Consider the following 24500-nt stretch of genomic DNA (forward strand, 5'->3'; position numbering starts at 1 on the left):
TTTCAACCAAATCAGGCAAGAGGTTGATCAGAAACAGTTATCTGACTGTTAGAGTGCCCCCTAGTTTCAAACTAGAGTGTGTGTGTGTGTGTGTGTGTGTGTGTGTGTGTGCGCGTGTGGGTGGTGTTGTTCCAATATGTACGTCAAGTGTTGCAAATTAATATGGTCAAGGCCCCCTTAAGCATTTAAAAATGAATAATAACAGAGAAAGTGTTACATATTAAAAATTAAATTTTAAACTACAGTCATACACTTAAGAAAGACCATCAAGACAAGACCATTTTTCAGACTTATACAGTCCCCTGCGAAAGTATTGGAATAGCAAGGCTATATCAGGATATGATAGAATTTCAGCTGTCATTTCCTGATATCTACATCTAGATGTGTTAAACAACTTGGAACTCGGTACCTTTGGTGGCAGACCACTCAACTGTTAGGTTAGCAAAAGTATAGGAACAAACAGGCTTTAAGTAAATATCATTTAAAATTTGGTTGCATATACCTTGCTTGCAATAACTGCATCAAGTCAGCGACTCACTGCCATTAACAAACTTTTGCATTCTTCTGTGATGAGTTCCCAGGCTTGTACTGTTGCTTCTCTCCATTGTTTGTTTTGGGGGGTTCTCCCTTCAGTCTCCTCTTCAGGAAGTGAAATGCATGTTGAATTGGGTTAAGGTCTGGTGATTGACTTGGCCAGACTAAAACCTTCCAGCGCTCTGGTCTTCGTGTTGGTTTATCTTTTTTTAATAGCAAATGCAGTCAGTCACATGTTCCAGTATTTTTGATCACTTGAACAAAAGGGTTCAAGCAAAAGGTACCATGTTCTAAGTTGTTTAACACATCTAGATGTTAATATTAGGAAATAAAATCTGAAATTCTGATCTATCTTCTCATATTCATCTTTTGATCTCAAACCCAAAGGTCTTCAGTATATAACAAAAATAAAAATAATTGGCCTTGTTGTTCTACTACTTTCAGTGGGAACTGTATATTGAAAACAATTCAATGACACAAAATTACATCATGCAGCAACATGTTAGGATCCTTGGAAACAACTAGAAGGTTTATAATTTGAACATCTTTCAATAAGTGACTGTCTGTGGTATAAACTCAAGAAAACAATGAAAATTAAATTGTATCTGTAAATCTATATTAGAATTATACATTTTTACTATATGGCCAAAAGTATGTGGACAACTGACCATCACCCCAATGTGCTTGATTTTTATTCTTTAAAATTTGCCTTTAAAAATCCTTGTGTGTCAATTTTTGCGTTTGACCTCTAAATGATTAGAAGGTCAAAACATTGCTGTTAGTACATTAACAAACCAATGCACAATAGACTATAAATCTATGAGAATTTCTCAAAAAAAAAAAAAAAAAGAAAAGAAAAGAAAAAAAAAGTATAAAAAGGCCAAGCTAAATAAGTACATTTTAATCTAAAATTAAAAACACCTGTGCTAGCATTCCTTATATTCTCTGGGGAAAGCATTCCAGAGTTTATGGATGATATAACTAAATCTTTCACCAGTGATCTTAGCAAGTGCATATTCATGTATTTAAATGTTTAGGCATGCTAAGTTTCATTCATTATATAGCAAAAATGAATTACAAGTTTCTGGTGTAAAGAATATTTGCTGAAATTTTCATTCTTTAGCACTTGAGTGTATTAAATGAAACATAGCAAAGTCTAACACTTAAAATGTATGTGTGTGTGTGTGTGTGTGTGTGTGTGTGTGTGTGTGTGTGTGTGTGTAATGTAACATACTACAGGAGGCAAGACTTGAAGAACAAATGGTTCATGCAAAAGTGCAGTGTCTGCAGATATGGTGAGCACTGGAAGGTAAAAGTAGAAAAACCACCCAAACCCGTTCCAAATGCGCCTATGGGTCTGTTGCCACCAAGGGATGGTGTTCAGGGCTAAATGAGCAAATGCAGACTAGCCAGGCTCTGCAGGAGAGATCTAAGCACTGACATCTTAAACCAGCTTATGAGTACAATATCACACATCTTCAGTAAACAGTTAACAAGAATGTACAGCTTCAGTGATGTGAAGCAACAGTTTATAGAGCACCCTGGTCCTATTTTTGCTCGCGGTCATCGCCACAAGTCAGTTGAGGTATGTAGGTTTGAGGTGAATACTGGGGTGTCTGACCTAGTTATTTCTAATTAGATAAATAAAGCCTGTTCCTGTTCAAATGTGGGTGTTTTCTGCTTTTATTAGCAATATTATAAAATGAATCAATTACAATAAATATAACAATATAGCCACAAGCAGCGGTCTGCTGGGGTCCAACCATTCCACGCGCGTAGCACCTCCAGTGGCCAGTTCTTGCCAAGATACATAGAACAATAAAGAGACCACATATGAAGAAACTTATCAAGTTTTGTGATGATAGCTCAGTGGTAGCTGTGTAAAATGCCTGCTGAAACCTGACTGGCTGAAGGTGGCTATGTTTCTGAAGTAATTCAGTGATGATTAAAAATACAGATCAGCAGATCAGCAGTTTGATGCAGCACACCAAATTTGAGCTCAATTGGAATTTTGGTTCCTGAGAAACAGCTATTAGGACCTAACTCCACCCCCAATCTTTGCAGTCATTCCCAGATCCTTGCACTGAACATGTCTTTCAAGTTTGGTTCAAATCCATGTCACCAATCATGAATTACAGCTATTTGAGTAATCCAGCTCCACCTCCTTAGAATTTATTTATATATGGAGGCAATATTGTTTACAAATGTCAACATGTTTTTGATGATTATTGATGGACGCTCTGCTGAGTAGTTTGACATTACAATTGTGAAGCACAGAAAATCCTAGCACTAATTTCACAAAAGTAGGTTTCGCATATAATGCAAATTATCACAAATTTCAGTGGGTGGATCTGAAGGGTCCAAAAGACAGCTATTTCAGAGTGTGAGCACACACATTAAGGTTAAAAATAATATATTTTCCAAGAAATGTGCTTGTTTTTGTGTGCACAAACATGAATTGGCCCAAGCGGCCAGTTTGAGTGAGACTGCAATTGATAGGTTTGGATAGGGACCCGCGTTACTATCATTCAAGTTTCGTGATGAAAGCTCAATGGAAACCCTGTCAAATGCCTGCTGAAAACTGACTGGCCGATGGGGGCCATGATTTTCAATCAAGTGAACCAAAAAGCCAGATACACTTAAGCACACAGATGCATCATACCAAATTTCAGATCAATCAGACTTTCAATTCCATAGAAACACAGCTATCTGACCTTAGCTCTGCCCCCTTTATGCTGATCAAATGAATGCCCTTGGGCTAGTTTGGAAAAGAAGGGTTTTTTAGATAATTAAATATGGCAGAAAGAATATCAGCCAAAATTAAGAATATCAGCCGAATTTAATTAAACTATATGGCAAAAAGACTCAGGAGGACTCATGAATTCTGGGTTTTTAATTTATTCCCTATAGTTGTGAAGATATAAACCAAAAGGTAAATTTGTTTATTATAGCGCCCACTTCTGGTGAGTGCACTCTGTGCTTGGACCCCTAAAAATCCTAACAATAACAATAGGCTTTCAGCACCTTTGGTGCTTGGACCCCTAAAAAATAAAAATCAGAACGAAAACAATAGGGTTCCAGCACTTTGTGCTTGGACCCCTAAAAATAGGATCCATAAATAATAGGATCCTCTGTTCTTTTGAATGCTATGTCTTATTTCAGTTTTTACTGGGTACACAGAGTCACTTACAGAGAGGATTTCCAGAGAATATGAAAATTGATTTCACTGGGATTAGGTTTATGGTCATCTATATTCTTATTTAGATATGCATGTGTGTCTTCTTGAGGATACAGAAGGGGTGGTTTGAGCCTAAACAACGGTTAAAGCAAGAAATGCTAAATTAGCTATAGAGATGAAGAAAAGACAGATACTAAAAACCTTCTGATTTATTTTCCAAAGAGCACATGATATACAGGTTATATAAGAAATACACTGGTTTTTCAATCGAGGGCCATAAGAGACCACTTGGGAACACAAATTTGAATGAAGGAGCTTGTTTTTCTGAGTGATTAACAATTTTCCAGAAGTGAGTATGAGTACACATGTAATAAACACCTAGTTAACCACAAACACACAAAACAACAGTGACCTTAGAGTACTCGGTGTGCATTGCACTGCATATTCATGGACTGCAATGGTTGCACAAATCAAGCACGTTCACATGAAACTTCGAGTTTCTGAAGGCACATGAGACAACGGTTTCTGTGTGGGTGTACTAGAATTTCAATGTAATTTGATGAAACATGTTACTATCAAGCCTGTAGCAGCGGTTGGTTCGCAGAGACTCCACCCACTCAATGCAGCACTTCCCAGACAAAATGCGGAGCAGCTTATCAGCACCTAAACAGTGTCCATTTCTGCTGTTTGCTTGTTTCTGCATATTAAATTTAAAATGACACCAAATGAGGTTAAAATACAAAGTTTGTCACTCATACAAGCTTCCTACATTAGGGCAACAAATGTTTAGTGCCTAGGGTAACATAATGAATTAATCTGAGTTCAAAAAGTAAATTACCAGGTTTGAATCTTATCGGAGAAAACGGCATTAATTTCACAGGATTTGCATTAACGTAAATATTTAAAATTCATGTATTTTTTTTAAAATAGAGTGTCTCTATTCCCCTTTGTTTTTTGTGAGCAGTGACCTGTACCGCCTCACTCTGTCTACATACAAAAAACAGATGAGAAACAACTTTGGGAAACTCTGAATTTCCGAATGATTTAAACACCCACTTGTAGTGAGAAGAAACAACTTTGTCCTAAGCAGATCTTTATTACACAGTGCAGTGACCCTTTGAGCATAGAGGATGTTTATCAAGACTGATATTCATTGTCTTCTTATTGCACTTTCACTATATTTATCAACAGCAGAACAAAAACATTGCCACAACTAATTATTTTTTCCAGCTTTATATCTCTGGTTTCATTTTAACTTTGGGAAGACACACTGCACCCTTGGCACCCTAATGTGATTAGTTTAAGTTTTATACTAAACGGCAGCTACACAGTATGGCCAAAATTATGTGGAAACCTAACCACAACAGCCATATGTGGGCCTTCCCCATACTGTACAGCCCTCAAAATGTTAAAATCTCCAATTCTAAAATGTCTAGTGATTTTGTATGTTTTACCATTTTTTATACATTATGGAGAAATAGAAGAGAGAAACTCAAATATGAGCCAATGGCTAAGAGAGAAAAAAAATAAAAATTTCACTGCACTAAAGCCCCTCCCCATGACCTCAGAGGTGTGCTGTGATTGGCCAGGAGTTTAATTAGATCCCGTCTCAATTGCTCTTTGTGAGTATCCCATAGTTTTTGGGTTTTTTCTGAATTCCAAGACCTGAATTTTTACAACCTGAATTTCAAACAGTTGAATTAAAAACCAATATACTAAAATATCTTAAGATTCAGATTTAATTTAATAATTCAGCAATCACATTACACACGTTTTTCTTTCAAGCATTAAAAATTCAGGTTCTGCTGACTCCGATTACACTCTATAATCATAATCTCAATTCTAATCCCAAAATCAAGATTGCTATTATTTCATCAAGAATTATGTCCCTAATTCTGACCTGGTGTTAGTCAAAACATGCATTTTACAGGAATTTGTCGAGGACAGAGACCTGCAATTGTAGATTAATCATGCAATTTAAATTCAATTCTAATTACAACATAATCCTTTCAGAGCCTTTTTTTGTCTTCTTTGTTCAAAATAGTAAAATGTGCTGAATAGGGTTCAGGCAGACTGCCAGTAAGGAATATTCCAGCTGCAAATCTAACCCTCACCCTAACAACTACTGCACTTTACCCTTATAGATACACTGGGTATAGAGCCAAAACATTTGCTACATTTACTTATGGACTGCATTATACCTGCCAACAACACAGCACTATCTAATACAGACTGAACAGTTACAGCTTAAATAGTACATTATCATTGAATCATGATGATTTAGGAATATAGCTTGCTATAAGTTCCCCCTGGCTATTTCCCTGTATTTGCTATCTTCATTAGCCCCATAGCCTCAGAAAGAAACTAAAGAAACAACCTCTGGACATCATAATCTTGGTAAATTTCATTTTGGCTAATCCATCACTTTAAAGCAGCACTACATGACTTGGAGATGTGGTGTTTGGAGACCTTTATAGGTGAAATATGTTCTTGTAAACAAACTCATGACAGAATATTCTGTCATGCAGTGCTGCCCTCCCAAACAGTAGTCATTTGTAGCAACTCAAGACACATTCAAAGTGTGTATGAATGTTGAAGAAGAAGCCTTTATGTGTCACATATACATTACAGTAAAGTGAAATTCTTTCATCACATATCCCAGCTTGTTAGGATGCTGGGGTCAGAGTGCAGGGTCAGCCATGATACAGAGCTCCAGAGCAGAGAGGGTTAAGGGCCCTGCACAATGGCCCAACAATGGCAGCTTGGTGGTGCTGGGGCCGACTGATCAGTAACCCTGACCTCAAGATTTGGTGAATTAAGTGTCTTCAGAAAATGTAACTATCAGTTGCCAAAGTTGCTTACACTGTATTTCTTTTATTTGGCTTATGTATATTTTATTCAAAGTTATTGTCTTGTGCAATAATGCTTTTAAGTGGATTAGAATGTACTTTATGCAGTGTTGGGCAGTAGCATCATAGCCAAGTAGCCAAACTACTGAAATCAGTTAGCTTTTAAAAAGTTTAACAAATGCTATGTTGTCACCCAAAAGCTTTGGACTCAATTCCACAAATGTTTCACCTCATGCAAACATGCCTAAGAAGTATAGTTAACTGATGTTAAATATATACTTGTCAAAACACTTTCAGTTCAGTCGAGAGCATGTGAGATGGGAGAAGGGGGTGGGGTTTCAGGTGGCGTCTGTTAATAGTGGAGAGGCCAAAACTCCTGTGCAAATCATAAAGACTGCCCTTTTGGCATACTTGTGTGTGATAACTTGTATTGGCATACTCTGATGTTAAATTGCAGAGCCCCTACGCAAAATGTGTAAAGGTTGGCAGGTCTAGTAATACAATTAGGTCAAAGTAAACTTCACTGGATATCATGACAGAGAAATAGTTTGTAGGGACAATAAAACAGTTATATTGAACAAGCCTAAACCCAACAAACAGATTAATCAAAGAAAAATAATTGATAAATTATCAATTTATATTGGTAAATCTTTAGTACACAATTAATGTAAATATCATAAAGTAGCAAAGCAAGAATGTGTATGTTTTCAATGTCCTTTATTTGGACTGTACGATCTCTTGGTACTGGAGATTAGCATCCAGTAAACTATAAATCGTCTCCTAAAATACAAACTATGAAACTTCCAGTTTCTTTCACAAATTCATGACCCTGAACCAAGGTTTGTTCTATTTTTTTTATTGCTGAGAAAAAACTATTTCTATTGGGCAGACATACCTGGCTAGCCTGACAAGACATTGCCAACAAGATTTAACGGATGATCGTCAGATAAAATGATACATTTTGTATGTGTTAACACACTGGGAGCTCTTAACTATACTGTGCTGATAACACCTATGAACTACAGAATATTTCAACAGCAGCAACTCAGCCACAAAGTGGTAGGCCACGTAAAATCACAGAGCGGGGTCAGCGCCTGCTGAGGCGCACAGTGCGCAGAAGTCGCCAACTTTCTGCAGAGTCAATAGCTACAAACCTCCAAACTTCGTGTGGCCTTCAGATTAGCTCAAGAGCAGTGCGTAGAGAGCTTCATGGAATGGGTTTCCATGGCCGAGCAACTGCATCCAAGCCTTACATCGCCAAGTGCAATGCAGAGCGTCGGATGCAGTGGTGTAGAGCACGCTGCCACTGGACTCTAAAGCAGTGGAGACGTGTTCTCTGGAGTGACGAATCATGTTTCTCTGTCTGGCAATCCGATTGACAAGTCTGGGTTTGGCAGTTGCCAGGAGAACGGTACTTGCCTGACTGCATTGTGCCAAGTGTAAAGTTTGGTGGAGGGGTGTGGGGTTGTTTTTCAGGGGTTGGGCTTGGCCCCTTAGTTCCAGTGAAAGGAACTCTTAATGCTTCAGCATACCAAGACATTTTGGACAATTTCTTGCTCCAACTTTGTGGGAACAGTTTTGGGATGGACCCTTCCTGTTCCAGGACCCTTCCTGTTGTGAGAGTCCTGATCTCAACCCTATAGAACACCTTTGGGATGAATTAGAGCGGAGACTGCGAGCCAGGCCTTCTCGTCCAACATTAGTGCCTGACCTCACAAATGTGCTTCTAGAAGAATGGTCGAAAATTCCCATAAACACACTTCTAAACATTGTGGAAAGAAGAGGTGAAGCTGTTATAGCTGCAAAGGGTGGGCCAACTCCACATTAAACCCTACGGATTAAGAATGGGATGTCATTAAAATTCATGTGCATGTAAAGGCAGACATCCCAAAACTTTTGGCAATATAGTGTATATATTAAAGTTGCTCGAATAAACTAAAAGAAGGCATATAGAAAGTGTGTACCCTTTTGGTTTCTCATAATCACAGCTCTGCCTCCGATAGCCAGACCAAGAAATTCCGTGTGACTGATGGCGAGACCTCAGTGATTGTCAGTGGTGTTGAACAATTAACTTGGTTTGCTAAGCTCACAGCTTACATAGCTAGCTAGCATTATTTGTGCTTGGGACTGAATTTGTGTGGCAACTGTTTCTGTTTTGAAGTGCTTTCCTGTTTAAAAAATAAGAAAAACACAAAGCTGTTATGAAAGTCAAGTGTACCTGTGGCTGGTCTGAACTGTACTGCAATCATCTGTCAGTTACTCCAATTGACTAACTTTTTATACACATTTTTGTGTTGGCATTCTGCACAGAGTTTATTTATTTTGCACAAGAACATAATGAGACATGCATGCAGCTTAGAGGGAACAGTGCCCTGAACTACCCTGAACATCTGAACGATGAAAATAGTATTGTTAATTTTTTAAGGTCCTATCAACAAAATTAGTCATACTAAGAATTTTAAATCAGCTTGGGTAAAATGTTACTGTTTTTTTTTTTTTTTTTTTTTAATTTCCTGCTTCATTTCATAGGACTCATACAAGCTGATGCTTTGTTCATACTGTACTGGCTGGTTGTAGTCTATACTCTGCCAAAAGAATTCTAGATTGAGAAACAGAAACCAGGGGAAGGATACTCTGACCCAATCCATAGCAGATTATGAAGTTTGAGCAATTTCTCTCCAAGGACAGATATGCCCTAATTTTAGATGCAGATTAGAAAGTCTGGAAAAAAATCTGCACAAGCATGAGGAGCATTCATACACTTAGAAGTTATATTCTAATGGCTTTTTGGGCATACTATGCAGAGAGATGTCTTAGTGAGGTGATGGGCCACCATGTTCAATTCATGTTTTAATGATTGTGGTGGAGAGCGCTGTCGAACACACACACTTTCTGCAAAATTCTGTGCTGGAATTTCACCAAAAAGCTGGTATTCAACTGTGCTGTGTGACACCTGCCATAGCTTTCCTTGCCCAAAGTAATGCCACCTACCTGTTTGCTGCTTTCTTTATGGTCATGTGGTAAGTGTTTACTTAGCAGTTTACTGATAAGCTATAGACATACACAAAGCAATGTTTACACAAGGGGTGTAACGGTACTGCAGGATGATGCAATATCATGATAAAGAGATCTGTAACTGTAATACTGAGACTGTGCTATATCTGTACACATGGTGTAACAAAAAAAACATCTATTTAAGCACAACCCTCTTTGTACTGCTAAAAAAGAAATTATGTTGATTCTAATATGGTGGGACTTTAAAGGTCTGTCATTTAATATCAATGAACTATACCTCAAAATAGATAGGTTGCTACTCTTCGACTAACAGGTTCTTCTTAAATGTCATACATTTGCATAATTATCCAAAAGTTTACAGTGGCATGTAAAGGTTTGGGCACCCCGGTCAAAATTTCTTTTACTGTGAATAGCTAAGCAAGTAAAAGATGACCTGATTTCCAAAAGGCATAAAGATGACATTTCTTTAATAGTTTAAGCAAGATACTTTCTTATTTCCATGTTTTACAGTTTAAAGGAAAAGGGCCCAAAGCAAACTTTTGGGCACCCTGCATGGTCCATACTTAGTAACATCCCCAATGGCAAGTATCACAGCTTGTAAATGCTTTTTGTAGCCAGTTAAAAGTCTTTCAATTCTTGTTTGGGGGAATTTCTCCCATTCTTCCTTGTAAAAGGCTTCTAGTTCTGTGAGATTCTTGGGCCATCTTGCATGCACTGCTCTTTTGAGGTCTATCCACAGATTTATGATGATGTCCAGGTCGGGAGACTGTGAGGGCCATGGCAAAACCTTCAGCTTGAGCCTCCTGAGGTAGTCTGCTGTGGATTTTGAGGTGTGTTTAAGATCATTATCCTGTTGTAGAAGTCATCCTCTTTTCATCTTGAGCATTTTTTTTTTTTTTTTTTTTTTTTTTAACAGACGGTGTGATGTTTGCATCCAGAATTTGCTGGTATGTAATTGAATCCATTCTTCCCTCTACCAGTGAAATGTTCCCCGTGCCACTGGCTGCAACTCAACCCCAACGCATGATCAATCCACCCCCGTGCTTAACAGTTGGAGAGGTGTTCTTTCACTAAATTCTGCACCCTTTCTTCTCCAAACACACCTTTGCACATTGTGGCAAAAAGTTCTATTTTAACTTAATCAGGCCACAGGACTTGTTTCCAAAATACATCAGGCTTGTTTAGATGTTCATTTACAAACTACTGATGCTGAATTTTGTGGTGAGGATGCAGGAAAGGTTTTCTTCTGATGACTCTTCCATGAAGGTCATATTTGTGCAGGTGTGGCTGCAGGGTACAATGGTACACCACCACTCCAGAGTCTGCTAAATCTTCCTGAAGGTCTTTTGCAGTCAAATGGGGGTTCTGAGTTGCCTTTCTAGCAATCCTGTGAGCAAGTCTCTCGGAAAGATTTCTTTGCCTTCCAGACCTCAACTTGACCTCCACCATTCCTGTTAACTGCCTTTTCTTAATTACATTACTAATTTAGTAAATGGCTATTTGAAAATGCTTTGCTATATTCTTATAGCTTTCTCCTGCTTTGTGGGCATAAATTATTTTAATTTTCAGAGTGCTAGGTTTGAGGGGTCAGAGTATTTATAAAGCTTTGAAATTTGCATCACCTGGGCATTTGTAACGATGATTGTGTACAAGCCATAGCTCTAACGTGCTAATTAAGGTCTGAGACCTTGGCAAAAGTTATCTGAGAGCTCAAATCTACTGGGGTGCCCAAACTTTTGCATGGTGCTCTGTTCCCTTTTTTACTCTAAAATTGTACAAAACAAACATAATACACTAATCTTTCTTAAAATGTTGAAAAGAATGTTTCATCTTTAACGTCATGAGGCATATCAAGACCCTGCTACCCCCCCTCACTGGACCCCCTGCAATTCTTTTATTGTCTCAAGCACTCAACAGACAGTGCCATCACCACCACCCTCCATCTAGCTCTCACCCACCTGGACCAAAAGGACACTTACTTTCAAATGATGTTCATATACTTCAGTTCAGCATTCAACACAATCATTCCTGACCGGAAAGCGAAGCCTGCTGGGACTGACCCAGCAACCGGATCCTACTGACTGCACCTCATTCCACACAAGAACTGTGTACTGGTTGGTGCTGCACTGTCCTTTACTATGCCTATTGCCTTGTTTGGTAATTATTGTACCATTATTGCACACATGCACTTGATGTAGTCCTATGTATGTCTTTGTACTGTTTTATGTAGCATCATGGTCCTGGAGGAATGTTATTTCGTTTCACTGGGTACTGTACCAGCTGTATATGGTTGAAATGACAATAAAGGCACTTGAACCTTGAACCTTTTTTGCCTTCTGGAGATCAGTTCATCTTATGCTCACTTAAGTATTCACAGTAACAGAAATTTTGACCAGGTGTGTCTAAACTTTTGCATGCCACTATATTAGGAATTTTTGGCCTTTAAGCCTCTGGCTTTGTATTTGGACTTTCATCAAAGACAGCCAGAGTTAACCTGAGTGTCGATCACAAAGAAATACATTATGACATACAGATATACATTATGATTTTCTCACCAGTGGCTAGTACTTTTCACTCAGAAGCAGTCAGTTGATTGAACATTTGAGATAGTATTTCTATCAACATATCAAGCACTGAAAACCAGTATAACCTGAGAAGCATCACAGAACCCGTTATTTTGAATCCCTTTTTCTGGATATTTCCACTTTCCATAGTCTGATACTGGTGAAATTCAAGATAATGGCACCTGAATGCCTGGAGAGCAAAAACTTACAGTACAATTTTATTCAATCGTAATTAAACTAACCACCTGTACAACACTCTAAGTACACACAACAAAAAAAAAAAGGCAGAGAGAACAAAAATTACCACCTAAAAAAAAAAAAAAAAAAAAAAAAAAGCAAAAACTTAGTTTGTGGTGATGGACAAAAATTCATGCTAACTGCATAAATGACAAAATCTGTAGCGGCTGAACTGATACTTAAGTGCAATTTGCAAACATTTTTGAATTTATAGACAACCAATTTAAAAATGTACAAGCATACTTTATACAATTATTACAAAATTAACATGTCTGCAGTCCAGTCCATATTGCTCATAATAGTAATCTGTCTACAACTGATGTGAAAGCTATTTACTGTTGACCAACTTATTTGCAGACATTTGTAGATCTGACCAGCAGAACAGTATAACAGTGTGAGTTGGTCTTTACACTTTTATTATTGCCATCAAACAACTTGCCTGGCCAAACAGGAACACAAAATACTCAATATAGAAATGATAGATGTTACTCAGCTACATCATGTAAAGTCCTATGGACTGTTCTGAAAAGCTTTCTATCTACTAATGAAAATCAACACTATATTGGTTCTATTGGGTGTGTTTTTGGAATAACGTTTTTTTCCACAGATATGTGTCAAGTATTGTTTTCTAAACAAAGAGCCCACAGTCCCACCTTCCTGTCTTCTATTGGTTCACAAGACAGTAAAGTTGGTGCAAAGTGAAAGTTACAGCTAACAAAAGGGGATTTTTGTTCATTTAAAAGAAAAGCATAATTTTCAGGAAAGCATAATTTTCAGGTGCCTCCCATATTGCCATAGCAAGGGTTCAAAAAACTGTAAATGATACAGCTACACTGTAGATGTTGGCGCCTCTGTATTCTATTCTACGGTAATGATAATACACAACCTAAACAACTCATACTGGAACATATGGAAATGCAGCTCTGCATTTATGGTCAGTAGGCTAGATTAAAAATCTAGGTCTAAGGCTTTACAACACCTTCCATGTCCAAACATACAGCTCATATTTGGTGATATAATGCATGAAGAAAATAAGAGATATACACTGTCCGGCCAAAAAAAAAAGTACAAGATCTTGACCAAAAATTGATGCCCCTCTTGATGGAAATAACATCACAACATTTTTGGTCAAGATTTTGTATTGACAATGAAAGAGGTGAGCACTCTGTAAAGTCTCCTCCAGCACATCCCAAAGACTGAGGTTAAGTTCAGGACTCAGAGGTGCCAATTCACGTGTGAAAATGATTCTTTATGCTCTCTGAACCATTCTTTCACAATTTTAACCCTGATGAATCTTGGCATTGTCATCCTGGAATATGGCCATGATATGTCTTTCTACATGGTTATTAAAGAACTAAAAAGCTACACACTTCATCTCTTAAGATTAAAAGAACTGTTGCCAAACATATAACATGCTGGAAACATTATAATCACTCTAATAATGATCCATTCATAGACTCTTATGTATTCGCCTATTAAAATCTAAACGGCGACTTTTTTTTTGGCCGGGCAGTATATGCTGTTATCCTTATCAGCCACTAATTATTTGTAGTGAAGTAATGTGTAGCAGGGACAATGCACTTAGACTCTTACTGTTTCCCTTTTTTGTCATTAATTTAATCCCTCACCATGGCCACACCGTTCGAGATATCAAAAAGCAGTTTTGGTGCTACAGACCAAGTTTGGTTACAATCACATGAATCCCCTAGGATTCCTGTTGGGCGGGGCTAATGAGTGTCTGTGTGAAAGTTGTTCGGCCCAATGAGAACAATGTGTATACAGAGTTTCGTACATATACATACAAGTATGTATGATTATATGCACCAAGATTATATACCATGTAAAAGGGGGCACTGCAGAGCCCCCCGACCACACCCATGTGCTACCCTTTGCCCAGGCCTAATGGCCGACGACTCTGACGTGTGTGCCAAATTTCAGTTTCCAAATTTCATGCAAAACAGTTTTTGAGCATGTTAAGGGCCCCAAAAGCCCCTGAACCAGTGAATAAAATAAACCAGTGAATGAAAAAAATAAATAAAATAATAATAATAATAATAATATTTTAATAATAATTAATAATATTTTTAAAAATTATCTTATTTTTTCTTATTGGCAGTTGCAGTCCAACCGCAGAGCTGAGAACTCTAGGGGTGAGAGGCGGGATATTGAGATGGGCATGGAGGTGAGAATGACAGGGGAGTGTGGGGCTGAGAGCAGTCAGCAGCTGACCAGGTAACAAAAGACATGGTATAACTGTATGTGAAATAGAATGCAAATGCATCATACCTGAAATACATCTTCTGTAGCAAAAACAAAAGAACTGGCATTGCCGTTCCAATACTTTCGGAGGGGAATATATGCACACCAATCAGCCATAACATTAAAACCACCTGACTAATATTGTGTAGGTCCCCCTTGTGCTGTCAAAACAGCTCTGACCTGTGGAGGCACCACAATACCTCTGAAGGTGTGCTGTCGTATCTGGCACCAAGACCTTAGCAGCAGCTCCTTTAAGTCCTGTAAGTTGCGAGGTGGGGCCTCCATGGATTGGACTTGTTTGTCCAGCACATGCCACAGGTACTCGATCGGATTGAGCTCTGGGGAATTTGGAGGTCAAGTCAACACCTTGAACTGTCATATTACGCAAACCATTCCTGAACAATTTTTGCAGTGTGGCAGGGCGCATTATCCTACTGAAACAGGCCACTGCCATTAGGGAATACTGTTGCCATGAAGGGGTGTACTTGGTCTGCAACAATGTTTAGGTAGTAAACAGTAACATTCACATGAATGCCAGGACCCAAAGGTTCCCAGCAGAACATTGCCCAGAGCATCACACTGCCTCCGCCAGCTTGCCTTCTTCCCATAGTGCATCCTGGTACCATCTCTTCCCCAGGTAAGCAACTCACACCCACCTGGCCATCCACATGACGTAAAAGAAAATGTGATTCATCAGACCAAGCCCCCTTCTTGCATTGCTTCATTGTCCACTTCTGATGCACACACGCCCATTATAGGCACTTTCGGTGGTGAACAGGGGTCAGCATGGCACTCTGCCCAGTCTGCGGCTACACAGCCCCATATGCAGCAAGCTGCAATGCACTGTGTATTCTGACACCTTTCTATCATATCCAGCATTAATTTTTTCAGTAATTTGTGCTACAGTAGCTCTTCTGTGGAATCGTACCAGATGGGCTAGCCTTCGCTCCCCATACGCATCAGTGAGCCTTGGGTGCTCATGACCCTGTTGCCGGTTCAACAGTTGTCCTTCCTTGGACTACTTTTGGTAGGTACTAACCACTGCATACCATTAACACCCCACAAGGCTTGCTGTTTTGGCCCTTGTCAAAGTTGCTCAGATCCTTACGCTTGCCCATTTTTCCTGCTTCCAACACATCAACTTGGAGAACATACATACATACACATACATATATACAGGGCCTAAAACTAACTTTTTGCCACACCTGCCTTTTTGCAAAAACAGGCAGTTATTACTACTACAATGACTAAACATATTTAAAATGTTTTTAATTTGTCCTTGCTTTACTTTCATGAAAACAACAAACTGATTTATTGATTTATTAACTTTTTTCAGTTTCTTTTAATAATGAATTAATTCATTTCTGAAATTCCATGAAATGACTGAAAGCCAGACAGTCAAATCAGCCTACTCTCTTTTTCACACACATTCCCATTACCCCTCATCCTCAGATGAAACATATTCTTCATCTTGGTGGCTGTCTGCTCCTGAAGTGTGGTCAGAGCCTTGACTGTCAGAGTTGAAAAGGCAGGCAAAGACGTGGCCTGTGCAACGCAGTGTTTGTGGCACCAGGACTTTTCGTGTTTAACATTTTCGGGTTTCATTTTTTTTGTCCCTAAAACAAACGAATTTTTGAGATTCTTGTCCTTTGCATGTTTTTGGCAAATGGAGCAGGCCATCGTGTTAGTCGCGGTATCAAATACAAGCCAGTCTCTCTTTGATTCATCGTCAGTGAAACGCCATCTCTCGCTAAAACGCCGAGAACCGTCATGACTTTCTGATGTTTGCTCATCATGTTTCCGTTTTGGCGGCGTAACTCCAGGTATGTGTCGCCACATTCTCAGGTTACGTTGAATAAAGAAAGGAAAAGTTAAATAAAGCAGCAATATTCTCTGAGGTAAAAGTTATTAGAACCGTGCCTACAATCAAGCTAGCCAATCACGGCTCTGACCTTATCAGCCCGTTTGTATTCTATTATTTGATTCGCTCTTGACGCGTACGACAGGACGGCTAACCAATCACGATGATCTCGTCTTCGGAAAAGATTATTTTATTCGCTTACATCAGAAACAGCGAATCTCTTTAAAAACTGGCTGTTGTTCTCACTACATTGCATTGTTATAATTCGTTAAAGTTTTACCCGCCAACTGGAGACTGACACTGTTACATATACTCACCATCGCCGATTTTTACTCGCATTTGGCGCTTGGCAAGTGTTATTTTTAGGCCCTGTATATATGTATGTGTGTGTGTAGAGAGAGAGAGAGAGAGAGAGAGAGACAGAGAGACAGAGATATAGATATAGAGATATATATATATGTATATACACACACACATACACACACACACACACACACGCACGCACACACAGAGTGAGGTCCATAAGTATTTGGACAGTGACAACATTTCAGAATTTTGCCTTTGTACACCACCAAGCAATCAAGATGTGATTGAACTGTTTAGGAATTACTGCCATTTTTTTTTTTTCTCCCTCATTTTCACAGGCTCAAAAATAACTGGACAATTGGCTGATTTTCATGGCCAGGTGCTGCTTGTTTCCTCGTTATTTCATGACAGATTAAGGAAATAAAAGGTCTGGAGTTGATTCCAAACATTGAATTTGCATGTGGAAGCTATTCATGGGAACTCTTACATGCAGTCCAAGGAGGTGTCGATGCAAGTGAAGGAAGCAATCATTAGGCTGGAAAAAAATAAAACAGACCTAGGTGTGGCCAAGTCAACATTTTTTTACATTCTTAAAATGAAGGAATGCACTGGTGAGCTCAGCAACACCAAAAGGCCTGGAAGGCCATGGAAGATAAATAAAGTGGATGATAGCCGAATTCTTTCCTTGGTGAAGAAAAACCCCTTCACAACATCTAGCGAAACCCGAAAACACTCTGGAGGAGGTAGGCATATCATTGCCAAAATCTACAATCAAGAGACGCCTCCATGAATGTAAATACAGGCAGGTTGCCTCAAGATGCAAACCAAAAAAAAAAAAAAAATAATAAATAAAAAACACCTCTGTGAAAAAGCTGGTTCTGATGCAAGATTAACTTGCATCAGAATGATGGGAAGAGAAGAGTATGGAGAAGAAAAGGAAAGGCTCATAATCCAAAGCATACCACTTCATATTTCAATCATTTGGAGGCAGTGTTATGGCACAGGCATGTATAGCTGTCAATGGAACTAGATCACTGGTGTTTATTGATGATGTGACTGCTGATAGAAGCAGCAGGATGAATTCTGAAGTGTATGGAGCTATACTTTCTGCTCAGATTCAGTCAAATGCTGCAAAAATGATAGGACTGCACTTCACAGTACAGATGGATAATGACCCAAAACATACCACAAAAACAACCCAAGAGCTTCTTAAGGCAAAGAAATGGAATGTTATTAAATGGCCGAGTCAGTCACCTGACCTCAACCCAACTGAACATGCTTTTCACTTACTGAAGACAAAACTGAAGACTGAAAGACTCACGAACAAGCAGCAACTGAAGGCCGCTGCAGAAAAGGCCGTTAGCATCTCAAGGGAGGAAACTCAGCATTTGGTGATGTCCATGGGTTCCAGACTTGCATTCAAGTATTAAAAATAATCCTAATATTTATGATGTTTGTCCAGTTAATATTTATGAGGTTTGTCCAATTACTTTTAAATCCTAATATATTTATTTGTTAGTTTGTCCAACTACTTTTGAGCTTGTGAAAATGGAGGGACTATGCAAAAAAAAAAAAAAAAAAAAAAAAAAAAAAAGGCTGTAATTCCTAAATGGTTAATGCAATATTTTTGTTAAACCCCTTCAATTAAAGCTGAAGGTCTATACTTCAAATCATATCTTGCTTGAAGGTCTACACTTCAACTGCATCTTGCTTCATTTCAGATCAGTTGTGGTAGTGTACACAGGCAAAATTATGAAAATTGTGTCACTGTCCAAATACTTATGGACCTGACTGTATATACACACACTGAAGACATTTTGGTTTGAGATTAAAAGGAGAATATGAGATGATCAATCAGAATTTCATGTGTTAAACAACTTAGAACATGGCACCTTTGGTGGCAGACCATCCAATTTTTAGGTGAACTAAAGTTCCACTGACATTACCAAACTGTTGTATTCTTTTGTGATGCTTTTCCAGGCTTGTACCCCCTTCTTTCAGTTGTTGTTTGTTTTGGGGGGTTTCTCCCTTCAGTCTCCTCTTCAGGAGGTGAAACGCTGAAGATGGATTAAGGTCTGGTGATTGACTTGGCCAGTTTAATAGCTTCCACTTTTTCTATTTGTTGTGTAGCCAGTGTGTTTTGGATCATTGTGTTGTTGGATGATGAAGTTCCTCCCAATTAGATACATTTCTCTGTAAACTGGCAGACAGAATGTTTTTGTAGACTTCAGAATTCATTCTGCTGCTACCGTCATGAGTTACATCATCAATAAAGATTAGTGAGCCTGTTCCAGAAGCCCAAGCCATGACACTACCTCCACCGTGCTTGACAGATGAGCTTGTATGGTTTGGATCATTAGCAGGTCCTTTCTTTCTCCACACTTTGGCTTTTCCATCACTTTGGTAGAGGTTAATCTTGGTTCCAAAATTTTTGTGGTTCATCTCTGTATTTCTTTACAAATTCCAATCTGGCATTCCGATTCTTACTGCTGATGAGTGGACTGCATTTGTTGGTATGGCCTCTGTATTTCTACTCTTCTTCGAATAGTGGATTGTGATACCTTCACTTCTCTCCTCTGAAGGATGTTGGTGATGTCACTGACTCTTGCTTCACAGCTCTCACAAGGTTACTCTCATCAAGTGCTGTTCTCCTTGACCAATCTGTTTGATGCCTGGTTGTTAATATACCAGTGATTGCTTCTTTTTTCAGGATCACTTGAAAAATGGGTGGGTTCAAAAAAAGGTGCCATGCTCTAAGTTGTTTAACACATCCAGATGCACATATCAGGAAATGAAAGCTGAAATTTTGATCTATTGTCTTATTTTCATCTTTTGATATTAAACCCAAATGTCTTCATTGTATAGCAAAAAAACCACCCCCAAGATCTATGGGAAACACTGTAATGTTTCATTAAATTGTACCACTGTGTTAGTTGGGAATAAGTGTTGGGAACAGCACTTTTATTAAAAACTCACCTGTTGCGAGGGACAGGGATATGAGAGGATGCATAGATCTCCTCTGCTGAAACATCTGTAACACACAGTGGCAACATGCTCCTTAATGAAATTATGGACTCCACTTGCATGTGGTCCTCTTGCCTTTGTCCATTCAGGATCAAGCGATGAGTAAAACTTCTGCACTTCAGGACCTCTCCTGGACCCACCTCCCTCTGATCCTCCTCACTTGCATAGATGGTCTAAAAAAAATATATAATAAAGCATCAATCACAACAGTCTATGACTGTCATACATCTGTCATATGAATGGAATTACACATTACACATCATTAAGAGTAATAATGCAATTTTCCAGTGGTGTAAGATGGCTGAATAACGTCACCTACTGGGAACTGATCCCACATCACATTTGCTCACCTACACTGTGAGGAACGTAAAATCAGGATAAGCCTCACCTCTATTTCTATCACTTACATTTGTTATGATATGCCTATTCAGGACAATAACCAGCCAGGTATATACACTCACCATTCACTTTATTAGGAACACCTGTACATCTGCTCATTCATGCAGTTATCTAATCAGCTCATCATTTGGCAGCATTGGAATGCAAAAAATAGACACAAGAGCTTCAGTTAAAGTTCACAACAAACATCAGAATGGGGAAAAAGTGTGATCTCTGTGACTTTAACCGTGGCATGGCTGCTGGTGCCAGATGGGCTGGTTTGAGTATTTCAGAAACTGATAATCTCCTGGGATTTTAACACACAACAGTTCTAGACTTTATGGCCATTTTCCTCTTTCCCCTCTTATCAATAAGCCCATCTGGTACCAACAACCATGCCACAATCAAAGTCACAAAGAACATACTTTTCCCCCTTCTGATGTTTGATGTGAACATTAACCAACATTAACCTACAGCTTTGTCTTCAGTAAGTGAAAAGCTCAATTCGGCTGAGGTCAGGTGACTGACTTGGCCATTTAAGAACATTCCATGTCTCTGCCTTAAGAAGCTCTTGGGTTGCTTTCACAATGTGTTTTGGGTCATAATCCATCTGCACTGTGAAGTGCCATCCGTTTTGCTGCAGTTGACTGAACCTGAGCAGAAAGTATAGCTCTATACACTTCAGAATTCATCCTGCTACTTCTATCGGCAGTCACATCATCAATAAATACCAGTGTCCCATTTCCAATGGCAGCCATACATGCTCATGCCATAACATGCGTGCACCATGTTTGACAGTGGTATGCTTTAGATCATGAGCCCTTCCTTTCCTTCTCCATACTCTTCTCTTCCCATCATTCTGGTACAAGTTAATCTAGACAAGTTAAGTCTAATCTGGCCTTTCTGCTCTTGAGTGTTACCCGTGGTTTGCATCTTGAGGTAAACTCCCTTTATTTATATTTATGAAGGTGTCTCTTGATTGTAGACTTTGACAATGATATGCCTACCTCCTCGAGATTGTTCTTGACTTCTTGGCCAGATGTTGTGAAGGGGGTTTTCTTTACCAAGGAAAGGATTCTGTGATCATCTACTTTAGTTGTCTTCTGTGGTCCTCTAGGCCTTTTTGTGTTGCTGAGCTCACCAGTGAACTCCTTCTTTTTAAGAATGTAACAAATTGTTGATTTGGCCACTCCTAAAGTTTCTGCTATCTCTCTGATAGGTCTGTTTTGTATTTTCAGCCTAATGATGGCCTCCTTCACTTGTATTGACACCTCTGGACTGCATATTGAGAATTCCCATGAACAGCTACCAAATGCAAATTCAACACTCAGAATCAACTCCAGACCTTTTATCTCCTTAATTTGTCATGAAATAATGAGGAAACAGGCCATGCCTGTCCACGAAACTGCTTATCAGTCAATTGTCCAATTACTTTTGAGCCTGTGAAAATGGAGGGAGTCTGAAAAAAAATGGCTATAATTCCTAAATGGTTAATGCAGTATTTTTTGTTAAACCCCTTGAATTAAAGCTGAAAGTCTACACTTCAATCACATCTTGATTGCTTCATTTCAAAAGGCAAAATTATGAAAATTGTGTCACTGTCCAAATACTTACGGACCTGACTGTGTATATGTATGCATGTATGCAGTATATCTCACTTAAATCTGACAGAATTAAAATCTGCTAACAATACTGAGTGAAACATTTGCCAAAGCTGAGTGGGAAGTAACATGAGAGGATCATCTTCATACTGTCAAATTCATTTATTTGAGTTAACAACTTAATGTAAATGCAAAAATAATATCCCTCAAACCAAATGCCTTGGAGCTTTTGCTGATTGAAAACCAAGTCTCTGCAAAATGTGTCCAGAAAGGGCCTACCTTTGAAGCAGGGTTATCCCATGAGGGCAGTTACTCAGATTTTTTCCCCTGATATTGATGTGTTTATAGACAGTTTCCAGTCAACATTTTTTGTCTAACTCAACTGACTTCATGCTGAAATACTGCAATATTTTGCAATATTTTCAATTTAGCAAATTATTCATTTTGGTGATAATCACAACAAAAAAAAATGCAACATTTAACAACTGATTTTGAACATAGATGTTTATATTGAACAATTAGAACACAAAGATACTACTTACACATAGTAAACTTCATTGTTATTTATCTGCAGTCATGAAAACAGCCAGACTGTATCACAAATGTGCAACACTAGTTTTGTAGACTAGTTTTCAGTAATCTTTTTGTTATCTTTGTCTGCCAGTTTGTATTGCTTTCCACTATGGTGGGTCATCAGTAGGGCTTCTACAGTACAGATGACATGATGTAAGGGAACCCAGCACTGTGTCATGTTTTAAGCAATCAGATATGACACAGAAAGAGGGAGACTTAAAACCTGATGAACATCTGGAATATACAACAAACAGGTGTAGAGTGGCCTGGCTATTATCCCAGTGATGGCTTTGAACAGCATCTTGAATGACAAAGCTGTAGTTTTCTGTCCAATAACATTATTGCAGCATCATCGTGAATAGACCCTTTGAGCTCACGGAGTTCAAATTTGCTTGTGCCTTTGCAACAAAGTGATAATGGTGAAGATCATGACAAAATCATGCATTGGCAGTTGCATGGATGGTAACAGTAGTTCAGTCTGTATGGAGCCACTGCTTGAAACTGATATTGTATTCTGCATCACTATCACATGCTGAAAACACTTTTAATACATAATCTTTCAGTTCATCTTTACCTAGACAGTTTTTACAATAGTGTAGCATACATTCTCTGTTATCTATTTGACATACTGTCTTCTTTAGTAGGACATACAAGTCAACATTTCCTGGAAGAGCTGCTGCCAGTAATTTCGCGTTTTGATGGTACTGGCACACACAGACAGAATGCATCCCAGAGGTGGCGACTGGAACACACCATTTTGGACGCAGAACACAACATTTGGCTTTTCCAAATTTTAACACCTGTCTGAGGTACTCAACATGCAATTCTTTTATTAGCAAGAGTCTTTTTTTTTTTTTTTTGGCTCCTTGTGGCCATCAATCCTCAGAGTCTTTTTTTTGCCAGGGCACATCCTTGGATATTCATCCATTTGATAAAATGAAATTATTCTTTCTTTGATAGCAGCATCTAACTGTCTGCCTTTGTTGTTATCTGGATGAACCAATATACCTTTGCCCTTCTTCAGCTGCCTTGCTGGCTTGGCTAGATATTCAGTCACATCACACTGCTGAACTACTTTTTCTATGGTCCAGCTGTCTGGAACAAGTGTTAATCTTTAGTTTTTTTCCCTTTTGGTTGGTATCTTTGCATTTTTTCCTTCAAAAGATCGATCAGTATATCCAGATCTTTGCTCTTTCCATAAGCAGGCTTGTCCCTATGGCTTACAGACTTCAACGGAGAAAGTCCCAGTATCTGTGCACTTTCATTCAGTTCTTCTCTTACAGCTACTGGATCTTCATATTCTTCTCCACTGGATTCGGACATCTTCTCATAGCTCTGCTGACATTTTTTTTCACACTTTTGACAAAGCCTTTTGACCAGGTTTCAAGCCAAACTTTTCGGCAGATTCTTCACTGACTGTTTTAATAGGGCCTGAAATATAAATTCTTCGTATATTTTAAAGCTTAATAACCATGCTTTATTATCAGTTTAAAATAACATTCTATATCCTATCATACACTATACGTTTTACTTTGAGTCACTTCAAATGTATTTATGTAATACAATTTAAGCATTAAAACTTACTGTGAATGTGCTTGTTGTGGCAAAGGGTCACAGCAGTACTGCTGAAGATTTGTATACCGAGAGGTATACACGTTTCTCATGATGAAAACAAATGTCATTAGTTGTAGCATCAAACTGTATCTCTGCTTTCCACTCCAAGAGTTTTTGTTCTTTTTCTGTGAAATCACTAACTCATGATAATCCACATTGTCTTGTGTATGTCAGTTTATGGCATACCTCGTTTAATTTGTATCCAATGCTACACTGCGTCAAGGGCTGCACAATACATTGAAATTATCAAAATATCGCAAATGTAAATATCACGATATGCATATAACAAGGGCTTGCAATAACTGAATGATTTTAATACTTCAAAAAGTTACAAAAGGTCAAAGTATTAGGGTGACACACATAGCAGAGACTGCTTTCTTTTCCTCAAAAGAACATGAAACAAGTTGGTTATGTCATTATCAGTTTTTAAATATATACAGTACTGTGCAAAAGTCTTAGGCACATACAAAGAAATGCTGTACAGCAAAGATGCCTTCAAAAATAATG

The 24500-nt window shown here is 38.6% G+C and overlaps 1 protein-coding gene across 1 annotated transcript in view; it reads right to left on the reverse strand.

Annotated features, from left to right (window-relative positions):
* slc2a4rg (SLC2A4 regulator) overlaps positions 1-24500 on the reverse strand; it is a 75429-nt gene that overhangs the window by 45617 nt on the left and 5312 nt on the right. Inside the window, exon 2 of the mRNA XM_026920086.3 lies at positions 19780-20000. Within this exon, the coding sequence (XP_026775887.1) occupies positions 19780-20000 (221 nt within the window). The remainder of the gene's footprint in view (positions 1-19779; positions 20001-24500) is intronic.

The sequence above is a fragment of the Pangasianodon hypophthalmus genome, chromosome 16, assembly GCF_027358585.1.
Source record: "Pangasianodon hypophthalmus isolate fPanHyp1 chromosome 16, fPanHyp1.pri, whole genome shotgun sequence".
NCBI lineage: Eukaryota > Metazoa > Chordata > Actinopteri > Siluriformes > Pangasiidae > Pangasianodon > Pangasianodon hypophthalmus.